The sequence below is a fragment of the Geotrypetes seraphini genome, chromosome 4, assembly GCF_902459505.1.
Source record: "Geotrypetes seraphini chromosome 4, aGeoSer1.1, whole genome shotgun sequence".
Lineage (NCBI taxonomy): Eukaryota > Metazoa > Chordata > Amphibia > Gymnophiona > Dermophiidae > Geotrypetes > Geotrypetes seraphini.
In genome coordinates, this window is record NC_047087.1 from 97672088 (window position 1) to 97697369 (window position 25282).

Here is a 25282-nt window from a genome sequence, read left to right on the forward strand (position 1 = left end):
TGGTTTTCTGTTAGCATGGACTGTGCAGGATCGATCTATCTGGCTTGTTGTTTTTTCTAGTGCTCACTGCAGTGTGTAAGATACTGCCTTTTCCTAAGTACACTTTTGTTGTGCGACTTGTGGTTTATTACTAAAAATCATGTTTTTCATAAAGAGGAGGGGATGTTAAAAAATGACCTCTCTGGGTGTAATATATGCTAGGTATGTGAAACCGACTCTTTCAATTGGAGACTAATGTGGTCATAAGATGTTATAGTAATGAAATTTTTGCAGAGACAATGAGAAACCAGTAAAAGCTCTAAATTTGCTCAAAAAGAAGGAAAAAAACCTCAGAAAAGGCCCTCCCACCGCCACAAAGGTGGATATCAAGGTGGTTAAGCGACAACCTCACAGGCAAAACCTTCATTTAAAAGTGAGCATTTGAGCAAAAAACTGTGCTTCACATATACAAAATCACTGATAGAGGAAAAAACCACTTATCTTGAGGCTGATCGGCACACCGACGGAGGCCAGCGTTTCACCGACAGGCTACATCAGGGTGTGACCTGACCGATCAGTCTACAAAACAAAGAAGAAAAACAAAGGAACTTAGCAGTTTCACATTGAGTTTAAACTTCTTTCTATAACAATACAAAAACGTACCTTGTGGAGAGCGAACACAAACGCTTCAAAAAAGTCCAGAAAATTGCTCCCATGGAGCGGCTCCGGGGTTTCGGATTTTAAATCTTCCCGGTGGGAAACATCACCACCGGAAGTGTGTCAAACATCTGACCTCATGCTCCACTATGTTCCTGGTATATGTCATTTTTTGCCCTTGTTTGAAAGTCTATGTAGGACAGACTACACGGACCTATAGGAGGCGAATTACCGAACATAAGAGTTGCCTACGCAACAACAAGCTCCCCTTGTTGTACATTGCCTTGAGCACAACCATACATTTGAGGATTTGCGTTGCTTTGTCATTGACCATATCGGAGAAGAAATAAATAATCGCCCAATTCAACTATTACGTGCCGAGCAATTCTGGATCCACCTACTCAACAGTGAAGAGCCTTTTGGGCTGAATCAGAGACTTGAATGGAGTGCTTTCTATTAGGTTGTTATTTTCCTCATTTTTCTTTTTTCCACTATGTTAGTTTTTTGGTTTTTTGGACATCAGAACATTGCTGAAAAAGTTGAGAAAAAATAAAAAGTAACAAAAATCACAAAAACATAAGGTTTTTGAAAAAATCAAATATAAAAAAATGCATGTTTTTTCTTTTTTGTTTTGAGGTTTTTTTACACTCTTTATTATTCTACCAGTGAGGAATACTCACACAAATTTTTTGCCGGCTGATTTTGTCAGATTCACTATCTCAGCTTTCACGTCATCCTTTGACACACTTCCGGTGGTGACATTTCCCACCGGGAAGATTTAAAATCCGAAACCCCGGAGCCGCTCCATGGGAGTCATTTTCGGGACTTTTTTGAAGTCAATGACAAAGCAACGCAAATCCTCAAATGTGTGGTTGTGCTCAAGGCAATGTACAACAAGGGGAGCTTGTTGTTGCGTAGGCAACTCTTATGTTCGGTAATTCGCCTCCTAAAGGTCCGTGTAGTCTGTCCTACATAGACTTTCAAACAAGGGCAAAAAATGACATATACCACGAACATAGTGGAGCATGAGGTCAGATGTTTGACACACTTCCGGTGGTGACGTTTCCCACCGGGAAGATTTAAAATCCGAAACCCCGGAGCCGCTCCATGGGAGCCATTTTCTGGACTTTTTTGAAGCGTTTGTGTTCGCTCTCCACAAGGTACGTTTTTGTATTGTTATAGAAAGAAGTTTAAACTTAATGTGAAACTGCTAAGTTCCTTTGTTTTTCTTCTTTGTTTTGTAGACTGATCAGTCGGGTCACACCCTGATGTAGCCTGACGGTGAAACGCTGGCCTCCGTCGGTGTGCCGATCAGCCTCAAGATAAGTGGTTTTTTTTCCTCTATCAGTGATTTTGTATATGTGAAGCACAGTTTTTTGCTCAAATGCTCACTTTTAAATGAAGGTTTTGCCTGTGAGGTTATCGCTTAACCACCTTGATATCCACCTTTGTGGCGGTGGGAGGGCCTTTTCTGAGGTTTTTTTCCTTCTTTTTGAGCAAATTTTGAGCTGTTACTGGTTTCTCATTGTCTCTGCAAAAATTTCATTACTATAACATCTTATGACCACATTAGTCTCCAATTGAAAGAGTCGGTTTCACATACATTGGTTTTCAATATATCTGAGTTGTTCACAGTTTTCAATATATCTGAGTTGTTCACAACAACAACACACATATATGCTAGGTATGCCACTGGCAGAAAATGTTAGCTTTGGGATATGTACATCACAGATCTTTGTATTGTGTCCAGTGGCTTACCAAGCAACTGATGGGAGTAAGATGGTGGGCAGTGACCCTGAGCCCAAAATTGGTGGGCACTAAATTTTCTTCCTACCATGCCCCATACCTCCTCCCCAAATGCAAAATATAAATACCTAAGTAGGTGGGTTTTCCAAAGCCCTGCCAGCTGAAGACCTTTTCCTCAAATCTGGCAGCCAGAACTCTTCAAGCTCTGCAGCTGGTGGCATCTCAGACACTGCCATTAGCTGCAGAGCTTGGAGATTTCTGGCTGCCAGACTGGGGGAGGTGGTTTTCAATTGGCAGGGTTTTTGGATCTCCACCATCCAGAGCAACGGAAGTAGCTAATTTTTGGTGGACCTGGGCATGGGATCCTTATGTGTTCAGTACAGAAAGAAGTGCATGTCTGTTTTTATTTCTACAGTGTTTTAATACTTGCATGCATGTTCAAATTATTACTAACAAAAAACCCCACATGTTATGAAGCCCTCCAACCTAAAGGTGGCAATATTTGACCAACTTTTGAATCCCTTGATCACTGTTGATTTGAGAATGTGTGATTAAAAATATTGCATGACATCAATTGAAACGTTCACATTATTTTTAATAAAAATATTGAACAAAATACCACATGTAAAATAAAACCAAACTTGTTTTTAGAACCAAATATTTCCTTCTCTTTAATATTTTTATACATGTTTCAAATGTAAAAAAACCAAAACAAAACCCAGAACTCCAAAATGAGATTTAATTTAAATCCTGTCAGTGGCAGCATTACCAATTCTAAAGCTGGGTTTACAGATGAATACATCCTGTGGCTCAACACAAAGTACAAAACAAGTCACAGAAGACCAAGGTGACCAATGCCATATGAGGTTGGCACCTTTCTGAATCAGAGTAATTTATACAATTTTGCTATTAAGAGCTGCCTACCTGGATCTGGATTTTCTGCACTTCTGTGCTTGTTAATGGTATGGTTTACCATCTCACCATCTCACATTCAGGAATAGAAGTTTTTTTGTTTTCATTTTTATTAAATTTTTTTTTTTTACATTTTTCATGCATTAGGCCCCACTTGGCAACATTGAAATCTGCATATATGAGCTATGCTGGTTTAACACTGCTGATAATCTGGAGATGTCCAAAACTCATGGATCACACATCAACAGGACAACTTTAAGTATTTCAGCTTCAGTAATATTGGTCCTCTTTAGACATTAAAAGGTGGGCCTAGAGAAATAAAAAGAATATGGGAAAGGGAGAAGAATCAACCCCATTCGCCCACGCTAGACATGAGGCTTGTTTTGAAAGGAAGACATTAAGGAAGACATGAAATCTTACTCTAACTCACCCTCCCTTCCCTAGGAAAGGTTATCTCAAGGTCATGAATGCCATTCCTTTGGTGGTCGTGGAGCTGGGAGTTGAGGGAAGGTGCTTAAATAAGGCAGGAAAGATCCTTCACTCAAGACTTAACCAGAGGTGGCTTTGTACAAACCCCCCCGACAAAACCTTGTTTTTAAGATAGAGTGGTACCAGCATAAGCACCAGCATGTGCATCAGGAAATCATATACTAGTGCCCTGGTACACTGCCTTAATACAGCACAGCAGGAAGCAGGTGTGTATGGCACAAGGACATGACTATTATGATGTCTAGACCAACAGAGAACAGAGAGCTAGTGTGTGACCAAGGAGGAATTCTACCTAGTTCTTCCTGTCACAATCTGGTGTTCCTGCAGAATGTCACTGCTCTCCTGCCAGTCGTTGCTTTGGTCACATGAGATATCTCTAGCTTCTCATACAGCCCTTGAAAAGACTCCTGTCTGAGAAAAGCAACAGAATACCCCATGTCAGCTCTCAAGGTGCATGCAGGTTTCTTTTAGCAAACCGGGGTTGCTGTTGCTTTCACAAGAAGAATTAAAACATGATTAAAAAAGAACCCATGAAGAATGAATTGTCCACTCATGGTCAATCAACCTAGACCAGAGACGTGGTATAACAGGAGTGAGAACTGAAATGGTGGCCAAAGGGCTCCTGAGAAGTTCCACAAGTTGCATAACAAAACCGGAACAATGAAAAAATAAGCAACTTTCTTAAAGTTCGTTTACAAGAAAAGCTTAACAACTAGAAGCATATAAAAAGCAAACATAGGTATTATGCAGATTTTTTTTTAACTTATTCAATGCAGAACAGAGGAGCCATCATCTGTCAAGGCCTGAGAGCTTGTTTCTTAGCCTCTGCTATCCTTCCATTTCTCCACCCAACCATCCACAGTCGTACTTAAGAGGTTCTCATAGAAATTCAGGGTTTGATGGTGGATGGTTAACAGTATACAACTGAGAGAAATAAAAACAAGAGTAGAAAACAATGTCCCAATAAAATAACAGAAAATTAAATTACATAATGGATCCCCCAGTTGTCCCATTCTGTCTATTCTTTAATGAAATGGTAAAATCAAAGAATGGGATAAGGGCATTAGAAAATAAACTGCTAGCAAGGTGGCTATATACATCTCCTATTTCCTCCTCTTCTAGGATAACAATGTCTGGTATTTTTGTTCCACTGAAACCAAAGGAAGAGTAAGCTACCAGGAGTCAAAAGTGTGCCCTCTGCTGATGTTCCTGGTGTCTGATGGGAACAGTTCCAACATCAGAGGGGCACTAAAATAAACTTAAAGAAAACAACTTCTTCTGTCATGGGGTTGCAGAACACTGTCTGGTTTAGTCTATGGTCCCAGGGTGGATGCTGAGGACAGGGGGCTCTAGGCAGGTGGGTGAGTAGTTGAGGTGAGGCTCTTTAATCCAGAGTAAGGGGACTCCATTCTTCCCCTCCGAGTTCTTGTTGGACTGGCGGGTCTTGAAGCGCACCAGCAGGATGCAGATGATGAGGATGCCAAAGATGGGGAAAGGGTAGAAGAAGACAAAGTAGAAAAGGGCATCATTGGAACAGATGACAGACTGCAAGGTGGAACCTGAGGAAAAAGAATGTGGCAGTGAAACTAAGTTGCACAGACCTCAGGTGTCTCACATGATGAATTATTCATTGGAAAACTAATCAAACTGTCTATGCTGATGTCAACCACACAATACAATTTTTCTACTAGCAGGACTGGGACCATTCAGCAAAGCAAAGATACATGGCTACCCCCCATCAAAATGAACCACAGAGATGTGTGATTGGAAGCAAGGGTCACAGGTTTGATTAAGCACTGTTGCTTAGCCCATGCTTAGAACACTTCTGAACAATGCACCCCCCCATGTGATTGTTGTCTCTACATGAGTGAAACAATACATAAACCATATACACATACATTAATTAAGAAGAGTGGGTACACTAAATTAGTGTTTTTCAAGTCAGTCTTGCGAGTACCCCTTTGCCAGTCAGATTTTTAGGATATCCCCAGAAATATGCGCAAAAGAGATTTACATCTAATAGAGGCAGTGTATACAAATCAACTGACTGCCAAGGAGGTAACTCCAGGACTGAGTTGGAAAACACTACATTAACTACTGGTAGAGCCATTCCCTGTAATCTCTCAAAGATGGGTGTTACCTCCCTATCGCCATGTATGTTGCAGGTTCTCTATAGAGAATGACATGGGGACAGATTCTCAGGGTAAACCTTAGCAAACCACAATAAATCCACAGGAATGGGAAAAATTTCTGCCAGTATACTGTAGGAACAGGAACAAGGCCTTTTACCTAGAGAATGACACAAGGACAAATTTGTTCCTGTCTTGTCCCGGCAAGATCTGTCCCTGACCCATCCCTGCAAACTCTATCCGCAATTTCACAAGCTTTGAACATGAGGGCAGAAGGAAGGCATCATCGTGGCGTTTCTGGCTCCTTCAGGTAAAGTAGGTGTGAGGGGAGCTGAGGAGATGTTGATCTGTTGGGGGTTGACAGTTTTGCTATATTCCCGGGAGGGGCTACTAGAATCACGAGGGGATTCTGCTGGTATGGTTCATGGGAGGAGGGTGCTGGCTGGCTGATTCCAGGGCTGAAGGGACCCCGGGAGGGGGGGGGAAGGGAGTTGCTGGCTGGCTGCAGAGCTGGAGCTGAAGTGAAGGGCGCTTTTGGGTCTGGTCTGGGTAGAGAGGTGCTGGACCCAAGTGTAGGGGGGGGTGTTAGTGGGAAGGGAGAGAAGTGCTGGACCCATTTGTGGGCGGGCTGGGGCTGGAAGGAAGGGAGAGAGGTCCTGGATGGGGTGACTGGAACTGAAGGAAAGAAAGTGGTGCCATATCTGCAGTAGGGAGCTGGAAGGAAGGAAGAGGTACAGGACCTGTGGCTGGGAGCTGGAGGGAAGGGATAGATTTTGGACCAATGGGAGGGGGGCTAGAGGGAAGGTAGAGAGGTATTGGACTCACTCTGTGTCCCTATGCTCTCCCTGTCCAGCATCTTTCTTCTGCATTCCTATTCTCCTTCCTGTCTATCTATCTTCTTCTGTATTCATATACCCTCCCATGACTGACTGTGTCCTTATGCCACTCCCATGTTGAGGGGGGGTTGAGGGAAGGGAAAGAGGTGCTGGACCGCAGGGGGGCTGGAGGGAAGGGAGATCTATAGCAGGGGTGTCAAAGTCCCTTCTCGAGGGCCACAATCCAGTTGGGTTTTCAGGATTTCCCCAATGAATATGCATGAGATCTATTAGCATACAATGATCTATAGGAAGAGTGCTGAGGGAAGATAGAAAGGTGCTGGACCTGCAGGGAGGAGGAGAGGGAAGGAGAGGGAAGGGAAGAGAAAGAGAGATGCTGAACCAAGGGGATGAAGGAAGAGGGAGTGAAATATTTTACACCGTGGAGGGAGGAAAGAGAAGGCAAGATACACAATGGTGTAAGAGAGAGGAGAAGCTGGACACACAAAAAGAGGGGAGATGATGGTCATGGGTGTGAGCATGGAGATAGGGACACAAAGTAAAATGCAACATGGGAGTGGCATAAGGACACAGTCAGTCATGGGAGGGTATATGAATACAGAAGAAGATAGCTAGACAGGAAGGAGAATAGGAATGCAGAAGAAAGATGCTGGACAGGGAGAGCATAGGGACACAGAGGAGTGACACTGGACACAAGGAGAGGGGATAGGGACACAGAATGGTGATGATGATGAAGGCAGGAAGATGGGCACAGGGGAAATACTAGAAAGGGAAGTATAGGAGCAGAGAAGGGAATTGCTGAACAAGGGGTAAAAACATACACAGAGATGGAAGGTGGATGGCGAGCATGGGGAAAGAAGAAATGTCAAACGGTCAGGAGACCCTAGTGAGTGAGTTAAGAGAAAACAGAATGAAACAGAAACCAGAGCCTGAGACCAATGTGATTTAAAGAATAAAATAACCAGACAACAAAAGGTAGAAAATTTTATTTTTTATTTTGTGAATAGAATATATCAGATTTGAAATGTGTATTCTGCCAGACCTGGTCTTAGACATAAATAGGGTTCACAAAGCCCACTACCAGGCCATGCCCTAGTTATATTCCCCTAACACTATTCCTACCATGTGTGACTGAAGTATTCTGTTAGAATAATTTTTCTATGTAGCGTTCTATAGTGATTTGACTTGTTCAGTTTTCTTGATAGTGGAGGAGATATATGTGAGGGGGACGGGGAAGGAGACAGTGGTTTTGATAATTCTTGTTCTATATAAAATGACAATTGTACAGAATGCTATTTCTTTTTATACTTTAATAAAATGATTTCAATATAAAATCATAACTATTCGAGACTTGTGTAAATGGCATCAGACAGAGTTTGCGGAGACAGGGACTGAGCTCATGGGAACAGGGTGTAGATGGGGGACAAAGTTTTTCCCATGTCATTCTCTTGTTCTCTACAATCCTTACAGAAATCAAAGCACACTTTATGAGCCCTTTTACTAAAGCTTAGTGCATGCTTAGCCTAACTATGTGCCATATGGCTCACAGATATAAAATAGGATGCATGGAGGGGCATAATTAAATAAAAAGTCTGTCCCCTTTTGGCCTAGGCCCTAAACGCTGAAAATAGAAGCAGGGGAAATGTCCATTCTCAAAATAAATGTCCAAAATGAGGGTTTGTTTTTTTTTGAGAATAGCCTACCTCTATATTCAGCTGTTTAAATGCCCAGACCATCACTACATCTACACTTACAACACATTACCAACCAAAAAACAGCCTAAGTCCCAAACGCTCAAAACAAGACCTTTTAGGCAAAGGAGGGGCTAGTCCTTCACCTAAAAGCTGGATTCTGTAACTGGTGTCTGTCAAAAAGAACACCAGTTACAGAATCCCTCCCAACAACGATTGGCTATCTCCCCTGCTACGATCCTCCCCCGAAGTGCCGCAGTTGGCGGCAGTTCAGGGGATCGCTATTGTGGCAGGAAAGATAGCCATTCTCTCCTGCCGAGACGCGCCCCCCCCGCCCCCAGTAAAATACAGGCAAGAGGGAGCCCAACCCCTTCTGCCCTGAAGCAGCCCCCCCACCCCCCTGACCGGATCTGGGCAGGAGGAGCCCAAACCCTCCTGCCCACGATGAACCTCCCCCCGAACCCCGAGACACCCCACCCCCAACACCCAAAAAAAGCACTAGGTCTTATTTTCAGGGCATGCACATGATCATCTCTCCCTTCCTCTCCTTCACCCCGATTCTTCCTCCTCCAACCACCATCTTTCTCTCTCTCCCTCCATGAGTCCAACTTTCACTCTCTATCCTCTCCCCCTTCCCCACGGTGTAACATTTCTCCTTATCTCCTTTCTGTCCTACCATCCATCTCACCCTCTCCATGTCCAATACTTTCTCCCTCCTGCACGCTTTCTCTCTCTGTCCTTATCTCTTCCCTCAATGGCATCCCTCTTTCTCACCCTCCAACCCAACATGCTCTCTCCCCATGTACCATCTCACCCTCCCCTCCAGTGTGTAGCACCTTTCCCTTTCTGCTAGGTCCAGCAGCACCTCTTCTCCCTTCCTTTTACCTCCCCCCTGTCTAGCAGTACCCCTTTCTCCCTTCCCTCCTCCCCCTGTCCAGCAGTACCCCTTCTCCCTTCCCTCCTTCCCTGTCCAGCATTACCACTTCTCCCTTCCCTCTTCCCCTCCTGTCCAGCAGTACTACTTCCCCCTTCCCTGCTCCCCATGTTCAGCATACCTCTTCTCCCTTCCCTGTCCAGCAATACCTCTCCTGTCACTACTAGCGACAGCTCACTGTGTGCTTTTAACTTCGGCACACAGCTACCACTAGCAGTAATTTAGCCCGGTTTCATTAGCCTCGGGGCCTTTGCTAGGCCGGCCCACTTCGATGATGCAATGCGGGCCGGCCTAGCAAAGGCCTCGAGGCTGCCTGATGAAACCGGCCTACTGTTAGTGGCAGCTGTGTGCTGAAGTTAAAAGCACACAGAGCTGCCGCTGCTGGTCCGGGTGCGCGGAGACGAGGAAGGCAGGAGTCCCAGCAGATATGCACAATGCGATGGTAGAAGTCAGCTGACACAGGTGCCGGAGCCTCTCTTCCTGCCCTGTGAGCCGTGGCACACTTAAAATCTCAAAAGGCACACTAATGTGCCGCAGCACACAGTTTGCAATACACTGATAACCCTTATGACCCTGGGCATGTTACTTAAACTTCCATTGCCCCAAGTATGCTCGAACACCTGATTGTAAACCACTTAATATGCCTTGTCCAAGTGGTATATCGAATCCCATTCCCTTTTTGTGGAATTTTCAAAAGTTGGCTCTTATGCCCAGATAGCCATATTTAATGACCTGAAATGGATCAGCCACCTACACATTTTCTAATGTCTTTTTGCTCCAATTTTTATGACCTAATTCCATGTTATTCTGAGTCAGCTCAGTCCATGAGTTAACTCTGTAATATGTAAAGAAGTTCTTATAAGAGCAGACATATTCTGTAAATAAACCTGCTTTAAAGGGATAACTGCTATGACATTAGGGAAATAGCCACCTGTGTCATGTTTGGGCACATACTGGTCCTCACCTGCAAGCTGCACATTGACTATAGTCAACCCCGACTCTTCCTCAGTCAGCCTGTACCAAAGGCCCCTGGGGTTTGGTAGCCACTCCTCCACACGGCAGGAGTAGTTGCCAGCATCAGCTGCACTCGCTTCTTGTATGCTCAGTCTGAAGAGAACAGCGGACACCCGCTTGAATCTCAGTCTGCCATCCCACCTCACCGGTTCTGGCTCAAACACAGAATCGTGGCCAATGCTGAACACAGGTTCCTTCTCCACTTCACTGTTTCTGTCTCCAGCCACACCACTTTTAGTCCTTAACATGAACCAGGTGAGGGAGAACCGTGACACGGGGCTGGAGCGTGAGAGCACGTTGCAATCCAGCTGGAAGTGACCTTTCTCTGGAACTGTGACATTCAACGCCGTAAGGTCAAGTCGCAAGGCTGCTTCTGTAAGTTATTCAGATAGAAAAAGTTAATAAAATACACATTTATTTTGGGAAACACTGAATAAAATAATCCTTAAAATAAAATGGCTCTTTGGGGGTAATACCCGCCTCAATAAATATCACACTCACATTCCATCCTGATCTAACAAAATTTTGCTAGAGCACTTCAGTCCTGCCTTTGAGAATCCCATGCTAATCCAATACTCAGAATCTTCACTCTCCACAGTTGTGCCAAAGCACTTCAATCCTGCAATTCCAGCACTAAGACCTACACAGTGTACTCTGCCAGTGCTTCTCAATCCTTTTGGGCAACACCCCCTTCTATTTCACTTCTGAGATCCTTATGCTCAGATCTGCCAATGCCCCTCAATCTTGGCCTGCAGTGCTCCCTGCTATTCCAATACTGAGAGCCCTTCCCCATACACATAGCTCTACCAATGTACTTCATTCCCACACTAAAGTTCCCACAACATGCCCTATTTTTTTCTTATACAGTCCTTGTGTGGTGCTCTTATCTACAAATGTATATTAAGTTTGGATTTGGTAAATACATAAGGATATGGGAATACCATAGACCATCCTCTCCATTTACCTGGTTGCAGGACTGTGACCCTGGTCAGTCCAGAGACATCCTCAGCATGTTTATACCACTTGTTTTGGGAGTTCAGCAGCCATTCCTGCACTCTGCAGTCATAGGCTCCACTGTCTTGCACCTCTGCGCTCTGGATGAGAAGCCTGTACAGCCCAGGGGATGGGATCTCCAGCTGCAAGTGGTGGGGGAGCTTATGCTCTTCCATATTCCCCTCCTCTTCATAGCCGTAATGCAGGGCACCATCCCGCTTGTGATGCAGGATGTGCTGTTTTTCCGAGTGACCCGATTTCCACACATACCACTCCACTGAGACCTGGGAGTCGGTGCTGGTCCGATTAGTGATGCTGCAGTCTATTGCAATCCACTCGTTCTCCAAGATGGTGATGTTCTTCTGCAGCTGACTGACCTGCAAGTTGGCATCTATGAAAGCAGAGAGGAAAAAGTCAATGCCTCTCACAACTAAGGGCTCAACACACATGAGCTGTATTGCAGAGTAAACACACCTGTGACTCAGGCGATGGCCACTAACCAAAGTTTCAGGCAAAATGACTAATGCTCCTTCACAATTTCAAGTTCAGCTACAAATTACCTTTGGACCACCCACCTGGCTTAGACAAGGAAGGTGACTCCTATAGTGACGTGCCCAGGTAAAGGGCAAACCAGATTCTGGGGGAACACTGAATATGGAGTGAACTGAAAACAAGGCCGATATTCACATGGCCTGGCATTGAATATGTGGCCTTAATTCAGCATGCGGCGGTCAGTGGTTTAAAGATCATTGACTGCCTCGGGTTGAATGTGGAGATTTCAAAGAATTGAAAGGTGAATTTTTTTCTGCTCAAGAAAGTAGACGTACCAAAGACCCCCTCCAAACACTTGCTGAGGTCTTTCTCCTAACTTTCCACCCTGCTTCAGAGGTGGTCCTATCTGTCTTTCAGATCTTGGCCACACCACTTCTGGATGCCCACCTTATTTATAAATAGTGAAAATGATGTGCTGCAGACATAAAAGGATTTAGAAAATGCAGGAAAAACAGGAGGGAGATAAAGAAGGGGGAGAGGACTGCAGAGCCATCAGTGATCTATCTGTCACATGCCAACATATCCAAACTCAACAGAAGGAGAGACCATTAACATCCTGCTTCTATTTAATGTGCACTCCTGACCCTCTCTGGTAGCCACAGACAATCCACCTTCAGTTTAGTTCAGGTACCCTTTTGTTCTATTCCCAGATGGGTGTTGTTTGATTTCTTCTTCCTCCAGGAAGAGGCAGATCATATGCAGAACTCCTCTTAAGCAAGTATTTTGCTTTAACATCATTGTTGGCCTCTTGGTTTTCAAGATGTTCCCAGAGAGTAGGGTAAAGAGCATTAAGTGCAGTCCATACTCAAGGACAAATTAAGGGTGCTTTGCACTTTCCTATACTCTGACCTTGGTGTCCTTGAGAGATGTTGATGTGGGCAACTGTCCCATCTGCATCTCAGTCCTCCTCCTTATTCTTCATACTGCACTAAGGCTGTATGTTACTGAAATAAAAGGGACTCAGCAGGGTCTGGGCATTATTAGGATCTGCAGTGAAGTAGTGGAGGTTTTTCAATGGAGGTGACTACTCCTGTCACACAACTGCCATGAAAGCACAAGGAGTTCTAAATGTGTCACGTGGGCCAGCTTAGTAGCTCGGTGACAATTTTGTACACGTCTAGGTGGGAGGACTGGGGATCAACTTCTGTCCCTTGGACCAGGTAGGGCCGAGGATATATCTTTCACAGTAAGGGAATACATATTTTATTTATTTAATTCAGTTTCTATCCCGTTTTCCTCAAAGAGCTCAGAACGGATTACAGGTTAACATACATAATATGCAGTTAACAGGTTACAATTTGTCACAGTTATAGTACAAGTTTTTATCCTAACTCGACACATACTAGGAATCTAATACCAATATATATAGTATATGAGGGGTTTCAGAGGAAACTGAGGTCTGTGACCACAGCCAAGGACTGCCACAACACAAGACCGGAGGCTTAAAAATGGAGATAAAATAGAAAATATAAAAGGTGGAAGATAAAGAAACAAGTGAGATAAAAATAAATAAATAAAACAAAGGATAAGGGGCAAAGTCTTAACGAGACAAATGGCATAAAAAAGAGTAAGACCAAATATACAAAATGAATTTATCAAAGATCAATATATAAAACCTTACATGGCCATGTTTTGGAACATTTTCTTTAGGGATATATATAAAGTTGTTGAAATCTTCAATAAATTAAATTCATATAAAATCTTGAAGAAAATGAGTTCATCTACTGCAAATAACTTCTCAGGTGGAACACCTGTGCAATGCCAGGGGCCCCAGTTGATCTCTGGCTTTCCTTCATTCAGAATAAGAAACAGTATATCAGCTCATGGTGCTTTGCTTGCTCCAGCCCCATGGCTTTTTAGAGCTTCAGTCCAACCCTCTGCTGCTACAAGTCGCAATGGCTCCAAGCTAAAAGGAATCTGATTTAATTTACAAATACTTGATATACTGTCCTTTGTAAATAGTAGCAAAGGCTTTTTCTTTGAGAGGACAGAACAAGTACATACAGTACTGCTGAAATAGGCATATGCTGAAATGTGCCGTCAGGTTTTATATACTGACCTTTAATAAATTAATTTGGTATATTTGGCCTTACTCTTTTACACCAAATCTAACGGGTGGCCTGGGATGCCAGTAATCTCTGGCTCGGTCAGAGTTGAGAATGCTGGCAGGTCAGTGTTCATAACCTGGGTAGATGGGAATCATTGCCACCTCAGAATGGTGACACTTAGTGGAAGAGTCTAGGATGTTTCATTACGGCCAATTCAGTACAGCCAGTTTACCGAGGATGATTCAGTGCGCCCAGTTCTGCATGGCCCTTTCACTGCAGTTTGGAAGAACTCTTAACAGCAAAGGGGAGAGTCCTGACAGCAGCTCTGCCAATAAAAGGAAGGAGAGGGAGAGATATTAACCATTGCCCTAAAATGGAGAGCTACTATCCATCACCCCTCATGGAAAAGGCAGAGCTACAAAGCCAGCAATTCAGCATTGAGGCAGGGTATTGCTCCTTGTCCCCCCCGGAAGAGAGAGAGAGAGAGAGAGAGCTACTCAGCCAACGATTTAGTGTTGGGGGGAGGGGATATTGTCCCTCACTCCCCACTAGAGTGCTTTGCCTCAGAAAGAGAAAGGAGGGAGAACGTGCCAGTAAAAGGAAGGAGAAAGGAGGAAGAACGTGCCAGTAAGGGAGAGCTACTATGCCATGGGTGGTGGGGGATTGCCCCCAAAAGAAAGGAGAAAGGAGGTATCGTTGGGGGAGGGAACATGCCAGTAAAAGAAAGGAAACATGGAGAGCTACTAATCCGAGCATTTAATCAGTGTGGGGGGATTGCTGGTAAAAGGAAGGAGAAAGGAGGGAGAGCTACTAAGCTCACAATTTAATTGTAATGTCAGTGCAGCAGGCTGTGATTAAATGGGCAAATGATGAAACGGCAGCGATGAAAGACCTGCGATGTAATGTCCTGTGCTGAAAGGGCGGCACTGAAGTGGCTGCGCTGAATGGTCCCATTCCAGCCATGGAATGCTGCTGTAATGACGACTAAAATAAGTTAGGAGGAGATATAAAACTAGAGAAAAAAATTGGGGGGAATAAAGGCTCGTGTCTCTAGATCCCAGTTCTGGGTCTGATGGAGCTAAAAACCCAAAGAACCAGACAGAAACTGCTGCATCAACCCCACCAAAAGCCAGATATACTGTGCAATGAACTGTCCCCTTTCTGCACTATAACGGTGGTGAACAACCCAAAGACACAAAGCCATACGGCACCGTCTCTCTCTATGCTGAACTGAGTGGAGAGCTCTTCCAGTCACAGTGGCAGACAGTATGAAAGGGATGACTTGAGAATCAGTGCATTTTGCAGCAGGTGGGTCTGAAAATTCCTGAACTAATTATCACAGTTACTGCTGGGCCACAGGTTACTGAAGCAGGAGAAAATAGTTTTGCCCCTAATTCTTTAACCCTAGCATCTAGCAAACAGCCTGGTTGTGCCCTTCAACTGCAAACAGCCAAACAACGTTCCTACCTACTCCCACTTCGTACCCAGTCACTGGAATCAACAGCCCCCCACAGATCAGATCCCTTGAAGGACTCCTCAACTTTAGGAAAGCAATAAAAACATACCTCTGTCACCTAATTCCTCTACCCATGACCGATGAATTACAAAGAAATGTATATTCGTACCAGATCCCGGTATGTGTCACATTAGGAAAACTGTACTGAAAAATCCTGCACTTTAACTATGGCAGATTTAACCTTTACACTGTCTCTGTATCAAATTAGGATAAAACTTGCATTGGAAATCTTGCACTCTAAGAATAACTATGGTAAATTGTAACCTGTAAACTGTATATTATGATGTATATTAGTATTAGACCCCTAGTATGTGTCAAGTTAGGATAAAAACTTGTAGCATAAACTTGTACTGTAATCAGTGGCATAGTGAGGGTAAGTGGCACCCGGGCGGTGATACCCCTCCCCTGCCCTCTTCTCAATCCCCCCGCTCCTCCCCCCCCCCCCCCACGGTGAGCACGCCCCACTTCCCTTCCCTGTAACTTTTTAATTTTCCAGGTGAGAGCAACAGGATGAACTCGCCTGCATTGTGTTGACTATCCCTCTGAAGTGCCAGGGGCCCAGAAGTGACGTCAGAGAGAGGCGACACCTACACGGGCAGCAAGTTCATAATGCTGCCCGCATAGAAAAAAATTAAAGAGGTACCAGGTGCATGGCAAGGGGGGGGGGGAAGGGGAGGGTGGAAAAGAGGGGAGCAGAAAGGAGGATGGGTGCCTGTGTCCTTTACAAAGACCGTGCATGGGGCAGACCGCACCCCTTTATTATGCCAGTGACTGTAATTATTAAGTCCAAGTTTATTAAAATTTGATGCAAACGCTTATAATATTAATTCAAAGCAAATTCCATATATTAAAAATCAGGGGTTAACAAAAACATAAATTATACGTATAGGGACAAATTCTGAGGACAAACATACAGAAACAGAAGGAAAAAGGATAAAACTACAATATTTTAGAAAAAGGCAACATTGAAGGATAACATAATAGGTCTGAGAATAAAAAATGAAAAGGTCCTCTAACATAATGTTATCTATAAATGAAGGTTTTAATTTTCAAAGGCATCTTTGTAAAGAAAGGTTTTTGTAAAGAAAGGTTTTTGTAAAGAATGAACTTTTAAACCTGCCTAGTATAGATTCTTCTCTAATATAGCCTGGGAGTGAGTTCCACAACTGTTAACTGTATATTATGTATGTTTAACCTGCAACCTGTTCTGAGTTCTCTGGGGAAAACAGGACAGAAAATGATTTGAATTACATACTGTAATGACATACTGTCATTTGTGCTCTAAGATTATAGCACACCAGCACTTACATATGTGAATTAGAGGTCTGCACGGGAGCGGGGATCGCGGGAATCCCGCGGGTATCCCCCCTAACCCACAGGACTCCCACGGGGATGGAAGGCTTTGGAAGCAGGGTTTGTCCATATAATATAATAGACACGTCAGCCTTAGTAAAAGAGGGGGTTTATAAGTTAATTACCTGAACAGAAAACAAAAAAAGGTTCCACCAAAGAGATTCCACAAGGAAAACAGCAGCGCAAACACAAAAGAAACTGTGGAATTGATGATCCTGTCAGAAGTAATTGCTGCTTTTTATGGGGACGGGCGGGGATGGAGGTAATTCCTTGTGGGGATGGGTGGGGATGGAGAGGATCCTGATGGGGACGGAGAGGATCCTGGCGGGGATGGGTGGGATTTCTGTCCCCGCGCAACTCTCTAGTGTGAATGTAACATTCACACACATAAATGCCTGCTGGGTGCTAAGTGATAGTCTGTAAGCTTATCACAGCTGAAAAGGGTAAGGGTGTTTGTGTGGGGCCAACACTTACAAGTGTAACTTACAGAATAGTAAAAGTTGCAAGCTAAAGTGTAATTGTTATGTGCCAGCATTTATACCTGCCTTTTACATGCCGTGAAAGCAAATTAATGTTGGTGCACAAATGCCGACTTACACTCTATTCTATAATGGAATCTAGGCACCAAGATGCCCCTATAGAACATATACTAAGCACCCTGCATTTCATCCTGACAAAATTTAGATGACCTTTATACAATTGCCCCTAATATGTTATTTAGATCCTCCATCAGTAGGAAGGAAAATCAGGGATGGGTGTGAATCTTTTTCCATTTAGTTTTTCTTTCAAAGATCTTTGGTAGTGACTACAGCAATGTGTCTCAAACTTTGGGGGCCTTCTACTAAATCAGCTAGCCGCCTTATCCCCTCTTCTATGAAACTGGGCTAGCAGTTTGTAGCACAGAAAGCCGCGCTGAATGGCGAAGAGGGGGTTAGTAAAAGACCCCCTTTTTAGTTCTGGCACACTAAACAGAGCAAATGTTTTTCAGGGCACATTATAACTGAAATTATAATATTGCAAAACCAAGAAAAAATTAATTTTGAGATTTATTTATTTAAAGTTCTTTAAGCTATGTATGCGTAATTGTAACTATAGTGAAACTAAAGTAGATAAAATAGAATTGCTAATCAATGCGATGGATGTGCTTGTTTTTTTGTGCAAATTAACTCAAAATGTGGCTCTATAGTCAACAAGCAAACATTCATTTCATCATCCACCATCTGCAGTTGTTCTCTTTTTTTCAATTTAATTTCTGTCAGGGCTGAAAATCCAAGTTCACAAAGATAAGAAGGCCCAAATGGTAACACAGCCTTGGTTGCTAAATAAGCCTTGATTGCTAAATAAAACTAAAATTACTTGCTGTTAGCTTTCAAGGACAAATCACATCAAAGAATGATGCTTATCTGGGCAGTTGTATTCTTACACACATAGACTCTCATAACATTGACAGACTCTTGTGTATGCAGTGTACATGTCATCTATTCTAGTATATGCTTAAGAAGGGAATTTTTAAAATTAAAGTAAAATTCTTGAATCTCTCATGGCACACCCAGAATGTCTTCAGGGCACACCACTGTGCCGTGGCACACAATTTGAGAGACACTGAACTACAGGACAGGTGTTGTGCTAGATATCCCATGGCCTTCAGGACAGGTTTTACCCCCAAACAATCTGCTCTCCTCAACATATAGGGAAGACTGAGCTTATGGTTTCGCCTCACCTGGCTCCTTAACAGTGACCTCAGTCAGTCCAGACACCTCTTCTGCCAGCTTATACCAGGCACTATTGGGGCTCAGCAACCACTCCTCTACGTGGCAATAGTAACTTCCGCTGTCACCGACTCCAGCTTTCTGGACAGTGAGATTGAAGAGCCCTGCTGGTGACCTCTCAAACTGCAGGCGACCCCTCAGGCCCTCCTCCTCTGCATAGGTGCCGAACTCAAAGGCGGCGTTGGGGGCTGTTTTCAGGATCAGCTTGCCATCGGCGTCAGAGGATCTGTGCACATACCAGAGCACGGTAAAGTGTGAGTCCTGGCTGGTCTGAGCTTTCACCTGGCAGCTCAGAGGGATCGCCCCATTCTCCACCACAGTCACACTCCTCTTGGACTTACTGACCTGTAGCTTGGTCACTGAGAAGGGACAAAACACAAACAAGAGTAAGGGTCATGCATTTGATATACCACCTTTCTGTGGTACAACCAAAATAGTTTACATATTATATACAGGCACCTTATTTGTCACTAGTGGGCTCACAATCTAAGTTTAAAGCCACCCGTTTGTATGAAAAGGTAGAAGATATTATGGACTGAGTCAAAAGCCTGCAAAATCAAGTTTGCTTGTAAAGTTTAAAACAGGATGTTTCTTTCTCCAGGGTTTACTATCCCACAATGGAAAAAACTGCTATAGGACTTCATGAAAATATCTCACTAAAGTCCCACCATAAGATTTTTGTTTTTTTAAGCAAATTGACTAAAAGGCTCTTTATATTTTAAGATGCAGCTCTCAAACGTGTCTACCCTCAGAAAGCCCACTTTAAATCTGATCTCCTTCCTAAACCCCATCAATCTGGGAACAAAAACTATAAGAAAAAGATATCAGGAGCAGCTCTAGGGTCATCCCAGCAGACAGTATTCAAAAATAAACTCCTTCCAATTCAGCCGGTGGTGGTCAGCGTTTTTTTTTTTTCTCAATAGATTTTTAATAACAATTTTATAAACAACAACTTGTTCCAATGCATTACACAGCTTTAGCCTTAGGCACGTGGGCCCAACCCATGTGCTGGGCTGATTCCGGATGGCCCAGACGCCTCAGGCCCCACCTGTGGGCGTTTGAGGCGCCTGGGCCAATCAAGCCCTAAGGCACACCATTCAACGGATGGTGGGTCTGCCGGACGGGCTTGGGACCTGTCCGCCTGGGCAACGTATTTACAGGTACGGGGAGGGTGGTTGGGGGTCAAGGGGTTGGCAGGGGATCACAGGGTCGGCAGGCCAATTGTGGGTTCAGGGGGGGAAATTGTGGGAGGGGGGTAAGCTGAGGGCAGGAGGGCCTGGGATCCCTCCTGCCCAGATTGTAGTCGGCGGGGTGGGGGTCGCCGGGCCAGGAGGGCTTGGGCTCCCTCCTGGCCAGATCGTTGTGGGGGTGGGGGTTGCTGGGCCAGGAGGGCTTGGATTCCCTCCTGGCATGATTGTTGGGGGGGGGGTTTGCGGCCCACCAGGGTAGGAGGGCTTGGGCTCCCTCCTGCTCCAATGTTGTCGAGGGGATTGCGGCTCGCCAGGGCAGGAGGGCTTGGCCTCCCTCCTGCCCCGATGTTGTCAGGGGGAGGGGGGCTCACAGCTCAACGGGGCAGGAGGGCTTGGGCTGCCTCCTGCCCGGATCATTGTCGGGGGAGGGGGAGGTGGATTCTGTAACCGGTGTTGTTTTTGACAGACACCGATTATACATTCCAGCTTTTAGGAAAAGGACTGGCTCCTCCTTCACCCAAAAGTTCTTGTTTTGGGCGTTTGGGACTTAGGCTTTTTTTGGTTGATTATATGTTGTTAATGTAGACGTAGTGGTGGTCTTGGTGTTTAAACAGCTGAACATAGAGGCAGGCCATTATATATATATATATATATATATATATATACATATAAACTCCTTTTGGACTTTTTTTTGGTAATGGACATTTTCCCTGCTTCTGCTTTCAACGTTTAGGGCCTTAGGCCAAAAGGGGACTTAGACGTTTGTTATTTTTATTATGCCCCTCTAGTTGTCTCAGAAAAGGGTTATGCAGATCATGTAACCTTTCTTGATCAGTATAGGAAGCCCACAAACAATACTTCAATTTACAATGTGGGATGCAGCTTTGTTCCAACTGAACCCCTACGGCGGTCAGCATTTTTATGTCTACTGCCAACTGTATTCCCAGATATTCAATGCCATATACATTCAATATCCTAACTTATAATAAATCTCCAGTAATAAATAAAGTGTGGTTGCCAAAATGGTTCTACTTAAAGGAGGACAAAAGGCCTGAGAAGCTGTGAAGAATATACTTCTTCAGTAGCTATGGAAAAAGAGCCATGCAAGATTTGCTCTCTTCCAACCTTCTATCATAGGCCTAAAAAAAACCCTATTAGCAAGCCATGCAATTCATGTTTAGTTAATACTGTCACATAACTTATTAAACATAAGGCTGCAATACAGAAATGTAATATGGAAAAAAAAAACCACCCCGCTTAACTGAGCAATGTGCTGCAAATCGGTCCAACACCATCCAGAGTTTCAGTGGTACCAAACAAAAGAACAAATCTTGCAGGTTGTTTGACTGCTAATTAGAAGATTCTGTGCCTTTCTGTTCAGTTCAAATGAACTGTGTCATTACCGTTGCCGATGGTGGCCTTTATTTCGCTAACTTGAAATCGTTGCCTCAGGGCTCTGTGAACAGTTATATAGGAGAGTTGATCTTCCATAGGTCATGACATTTTTGGCACGTAGATTCAGAGAGCCTTTATGCTCCCTCATGTCTGGTACTGGCTTTCTAATAGGGTTTCTCTTTTGGCCTATGATAGAAAGTTGGAAGAGAGCAAATATTCTTCACAGCTTCTGAGGCCTTTTTTCATCCTTGAAAGAGAGCCATTTTGGCAATCACACTCAGCGTTTATCACTGGAGATTTATCGTTAAATATATTTTATTGAGCACCAAGAAAATCAACAATTAGAAACAAGTACAGAGAAGAACAAGTAGCTCCAAATTTCACACAAAAATCCAACAAACCCACCCCACCAATCACTGGAGATTTATTATAAGTTAAGATTTTGATTTATTACTCTAGTTCCTTTATTTATTTTTTGGTTGTATGTACATTCATTATACATGTCTGGGCACCAGCAATGAATATCAGGTTGTACGTGGCTGGTAAAACTTATGCGGTTAAGTGAAATATTCAGCCCTTAATCACAAAAGACAGGATTGCTTTTTTTTGTGGCCCAAAGTATGAGATTACCATATAAAGTTAAGGGCTAAATATTGTTGCTTAACCACATAAGTGCCAACTCTGTCTCTGGAATAACCACAAACTAGCCAGTTTCTGGTAGGCAGCACTAACTTAGATTGTGAGCCAACTAGCGATAGAGAAAGTACCTGCATATAATGTATACAGCGCTGTGTACGTCTAGTAGTGCAATATAAATGATTAGTAGTAATAGAAGTAGCCAATTAAGTACCAGTGAATATTTATTTTTAGCTACAGACAAGTAATTTAAAGTCAGGAGCCTCTCTGGGCTGCTTAAATTGCTTTGAATATCGAGTAGATTATGCATACTTCCTAGTAGGGAGTCTAAACTTATAAACCTGGGGTACTTGTAGTGCTTGATAGGTAAATGATTTTTCAAAGGGAAATGCCAGGGTGATTAAGAGCTACATGATCAGGTTTGCAAAATGGGACTGAACATATATTTGTGCTGCCACTTGACTGCAATTTTGGAACCTACATATGTTAAACGGTAGCACATACACATTTAAACCCCAGTGCATCCATTTCTTAGATCAGGGGTGCCCACACTTTTTTGGCTTGCGAGCTACTTTTAAACTGGTCAAATCAAAATGATCTACCAACAATAAAATTTTAAAAAACACAAAGCACACTGTACGCAGAGAAAATGTTAATTATAATTTATATTTGGGATTTTTCTCAAAGAGGTCAAGGCAGATGACTTTAAAATATGCAATGTCACCTCAGTAACAACTATACAAAAATAGACAAATATACCCCCTCTCCTTTTACTAAACCGCAATAGCGTTTTTTAGTGCAGGGAGCTGCACTGAATGCCCCACGATGCTCCCGATGCTCACAGGCTTCCTGCGCTAAAAAACGCTATTGCAGTTTAGTAAAAGGGGGCCATAGAGCAAAATATAGACAGCAGATATAAATTCTCAAAACGGATACATTTTGATCACTAAATTGAAAACAAAATCATTTTTCCTACCTTTGTTGTCTGGTGATTTCATGAGTCTCTGGTTGCACCTCCTTCTGACTGCATCCAATATTTCTTTCTTTCTTTCTCCTACAAGCTTGCTATCCTCCAGGCCTCATTCCATTCCCCAACCAACATCTCTCTCTGTCCCTCCATGAGTCCAAGATTTTCTTCCTCTCTCCCTGCCCCCTCCCCTTTCTTTCTTTCTCTCTTTATGCCCCCCTTTCTTTCTGTCTTTCTTTCTCTCTCCCTGCACCCCTTTCTTTCTTTCTCTGCCTCCCTTTCTTTCTCTCTCCCTGCTCCCCTTTCTGTCTTTCTCTCTCCCTGCCCCCCAAGCCACTGCTGCCCATTTCTCCCTGTTTCCCTGATGCCGCAAAAGCCAGGCCCACACTGGGCCCACAAATCTCCTCTCCCCCCCCCCCCCCGACGTCAGAGAGGAAGTTCCAGGCCAGCCAGGCACGGAACTTTCTCTTCAACATCAGAATTGACGTCGGGGGAGGGAGGCTTGTAGGCCTGGCACGGGCCTGGCTTTTGTGGCGTCGGGGAAGCAGGGAGAACGCAAAGGCAACATGAGTCAATCGCGGGATGGGCTCCGTGATCGACTTGCATTGCCTTTGTGATCTACTGGTCGATTGCGATCGACTTTTTGGGCACCCCTATCTTAGATGTTTGAGGTACTAAAATATCTCCTCTCTCTGAACATGGAGAGCACTTTAGTCTACATATGTCAATTTTAGATGGAAGCTAAATGTGCAGACCTGCTCTTGTAAAATATGTCTCATTTTCTGCATGATTTCACTTTCAGGTCAAAATTTGCACATGCATAAACTATCCAAAATGGCACTTCACGTCTCTTTTTATAAAAAAAACTAGCTCAAAGCCTGCAGAAATCATGACTAGATAGAAGGCTCCTGTCCAATTCTAATTTTGCTTGCCAGCCCATGAGCTGATATTTGGTAGTACATAACTGGCTATCGATTCCCTGCTCTGACTCCCACGACCAAATTAACTCAGTTGTCAAAAGTTGTTTGCATAGGCTGCGTATGATCAGATCCCTAGCCAATTTTTGGGATGCTCCCTCACTTTAATTCATTCATTAATAATTTCAAAAATTGGACTATTGCAACTCACTTTATAAAGGCATCGCACAAAAGGAAATTAGATTACAAATAATACAAAATATCGCAATAAAAATTATCACAGGAAAAAGAAAATTTGATCACGTCACACCGTATTAAGGAATGCGATATGGCTCCCTATCAACCATATGATAACTTATAAACAGGCACTCGTCACATTTAGGGCCTGTTTTACAAAGCCGCGCGGTAATGGCCCGAAGCCCATAGAGATTTAAAGGGCTGTTGCTGCGTGGTAGCCGCTAGCGTGGCTTTGTAAACCAGGCCCTTAAAGTCCTACAATTCAAAGCTCTGCTATTTCTAGACCGAGTCATTATCCCATATATTCCTTCTCCTTCCTTAAGATCTGAGGACAAAAACCTACTTACTACTCCATCTTAACGAGTTATAAATACTAAACGTAACACACTTTTCTCTGTCACCGCTCCCCCAAACTTGGAACTTGGAATTTTCAATTGAAGTAGGCAAGTACCGATCTAATATAACTCCTATAGTTTTACCCTTTTTTGTTCTCTTTCCTCCCGGATCTCCCTCCTATGGAATGTATGTCTGTCTTCCCCAAAACTGTTTTTTTTCCTCATATAAAATTTTTAATTGTTCATCGCTTTGTACCATGAAAAAAATGATTTTATCAAATACGAATTAAACTTGAAACTTAAAACTTTCCAGTTAGTCACAAATATAGTATGGGCAGAGATGTTTCAAAATGATTTACTACTAAACAAATCACGTACTGTGACAAGAGTGTATCTAGAAAACCATCAGTTAGTGCCAAGGCAGAACAGAGTTAAGCAGGCACTGGCAATTAATATCAATTGCATCTGGATTAAATCTGGGCACTGCCAAAGACCTGGATATTCAGTGTCGGTGCCTGCAAACACATCATCTATGTAATGCTTCTACATCAAGACCTTCAAATAATGGTCTGAAGGATACAGAAATTTTTCTTCAAAAGATGATACATATAAGCACGCTACAGTGGGGAAGAAGGAGTTATAAGTGAGGGAGAGTTCAAATTTTTGAGGTGTTCACACCCGTCCATCCCAGTCATATACTTTGTGCTAAAAATTCACAAGACCTTGATGGACCCTCCGGGGCATCCTATAGTGGCAGGTATAGGATCAGTTCTGGAACCCTTATCAGAGTTTCTGGATTTACAATTGAAAGAAGAAGTACTTAAGATAACTTCATATGTGAAAGATACAGCAAGAATGATCACCTTGTTGAAAGAGTTTAATACAGTTCCTCCACATGCGATTTTGGTCTCGTTGGACAAAAGAGCACTATATACAAACATCCCTCAGGAAGCTGCTGTAGAGATTATACAAGATCGTCTCCAAAAA

The 25282-nt window shown here is 43.5% G+C and overlaps 1 protein-coding gene across 7 annotated transcripts in view; it reads right to left on the bottom strand.

Moving 5' to 3' along the window:
- Positions 1-2959: 2959 nt before the first annotated feature.
- Positions 2960-25282, bottom strand: part of IGSF3 (immunoglobulin superfamily member 3) — a 410183-nt gene continuing 387860 nt past the window's right edge. For all 7 annotated transcript variants that reach the window (XM_033942350.1, XM_033942352.1, XM_033942353.1 and 4 more), the window contains 4 exons: positions 18570-18977; positions 11352-11771; positions 10338-10760; positions 2960-5342 (listed from right to left, as the gene is read on the bottom strand). In XM_033942350.1, coding sequence (XP_033798241.1) covers positions 5092-5342; positions 10338-10760; positions 11352-11771; positions 18570-18977 — 1502 coding nt within the window. In that variant the 3' untranslated portion in view covers positions 2960-5091. The remainder of the gene's footprint in view (positions 5343-10337; positions 10761-11351; positions 11772-18569; positions 18978-25282) is intronic.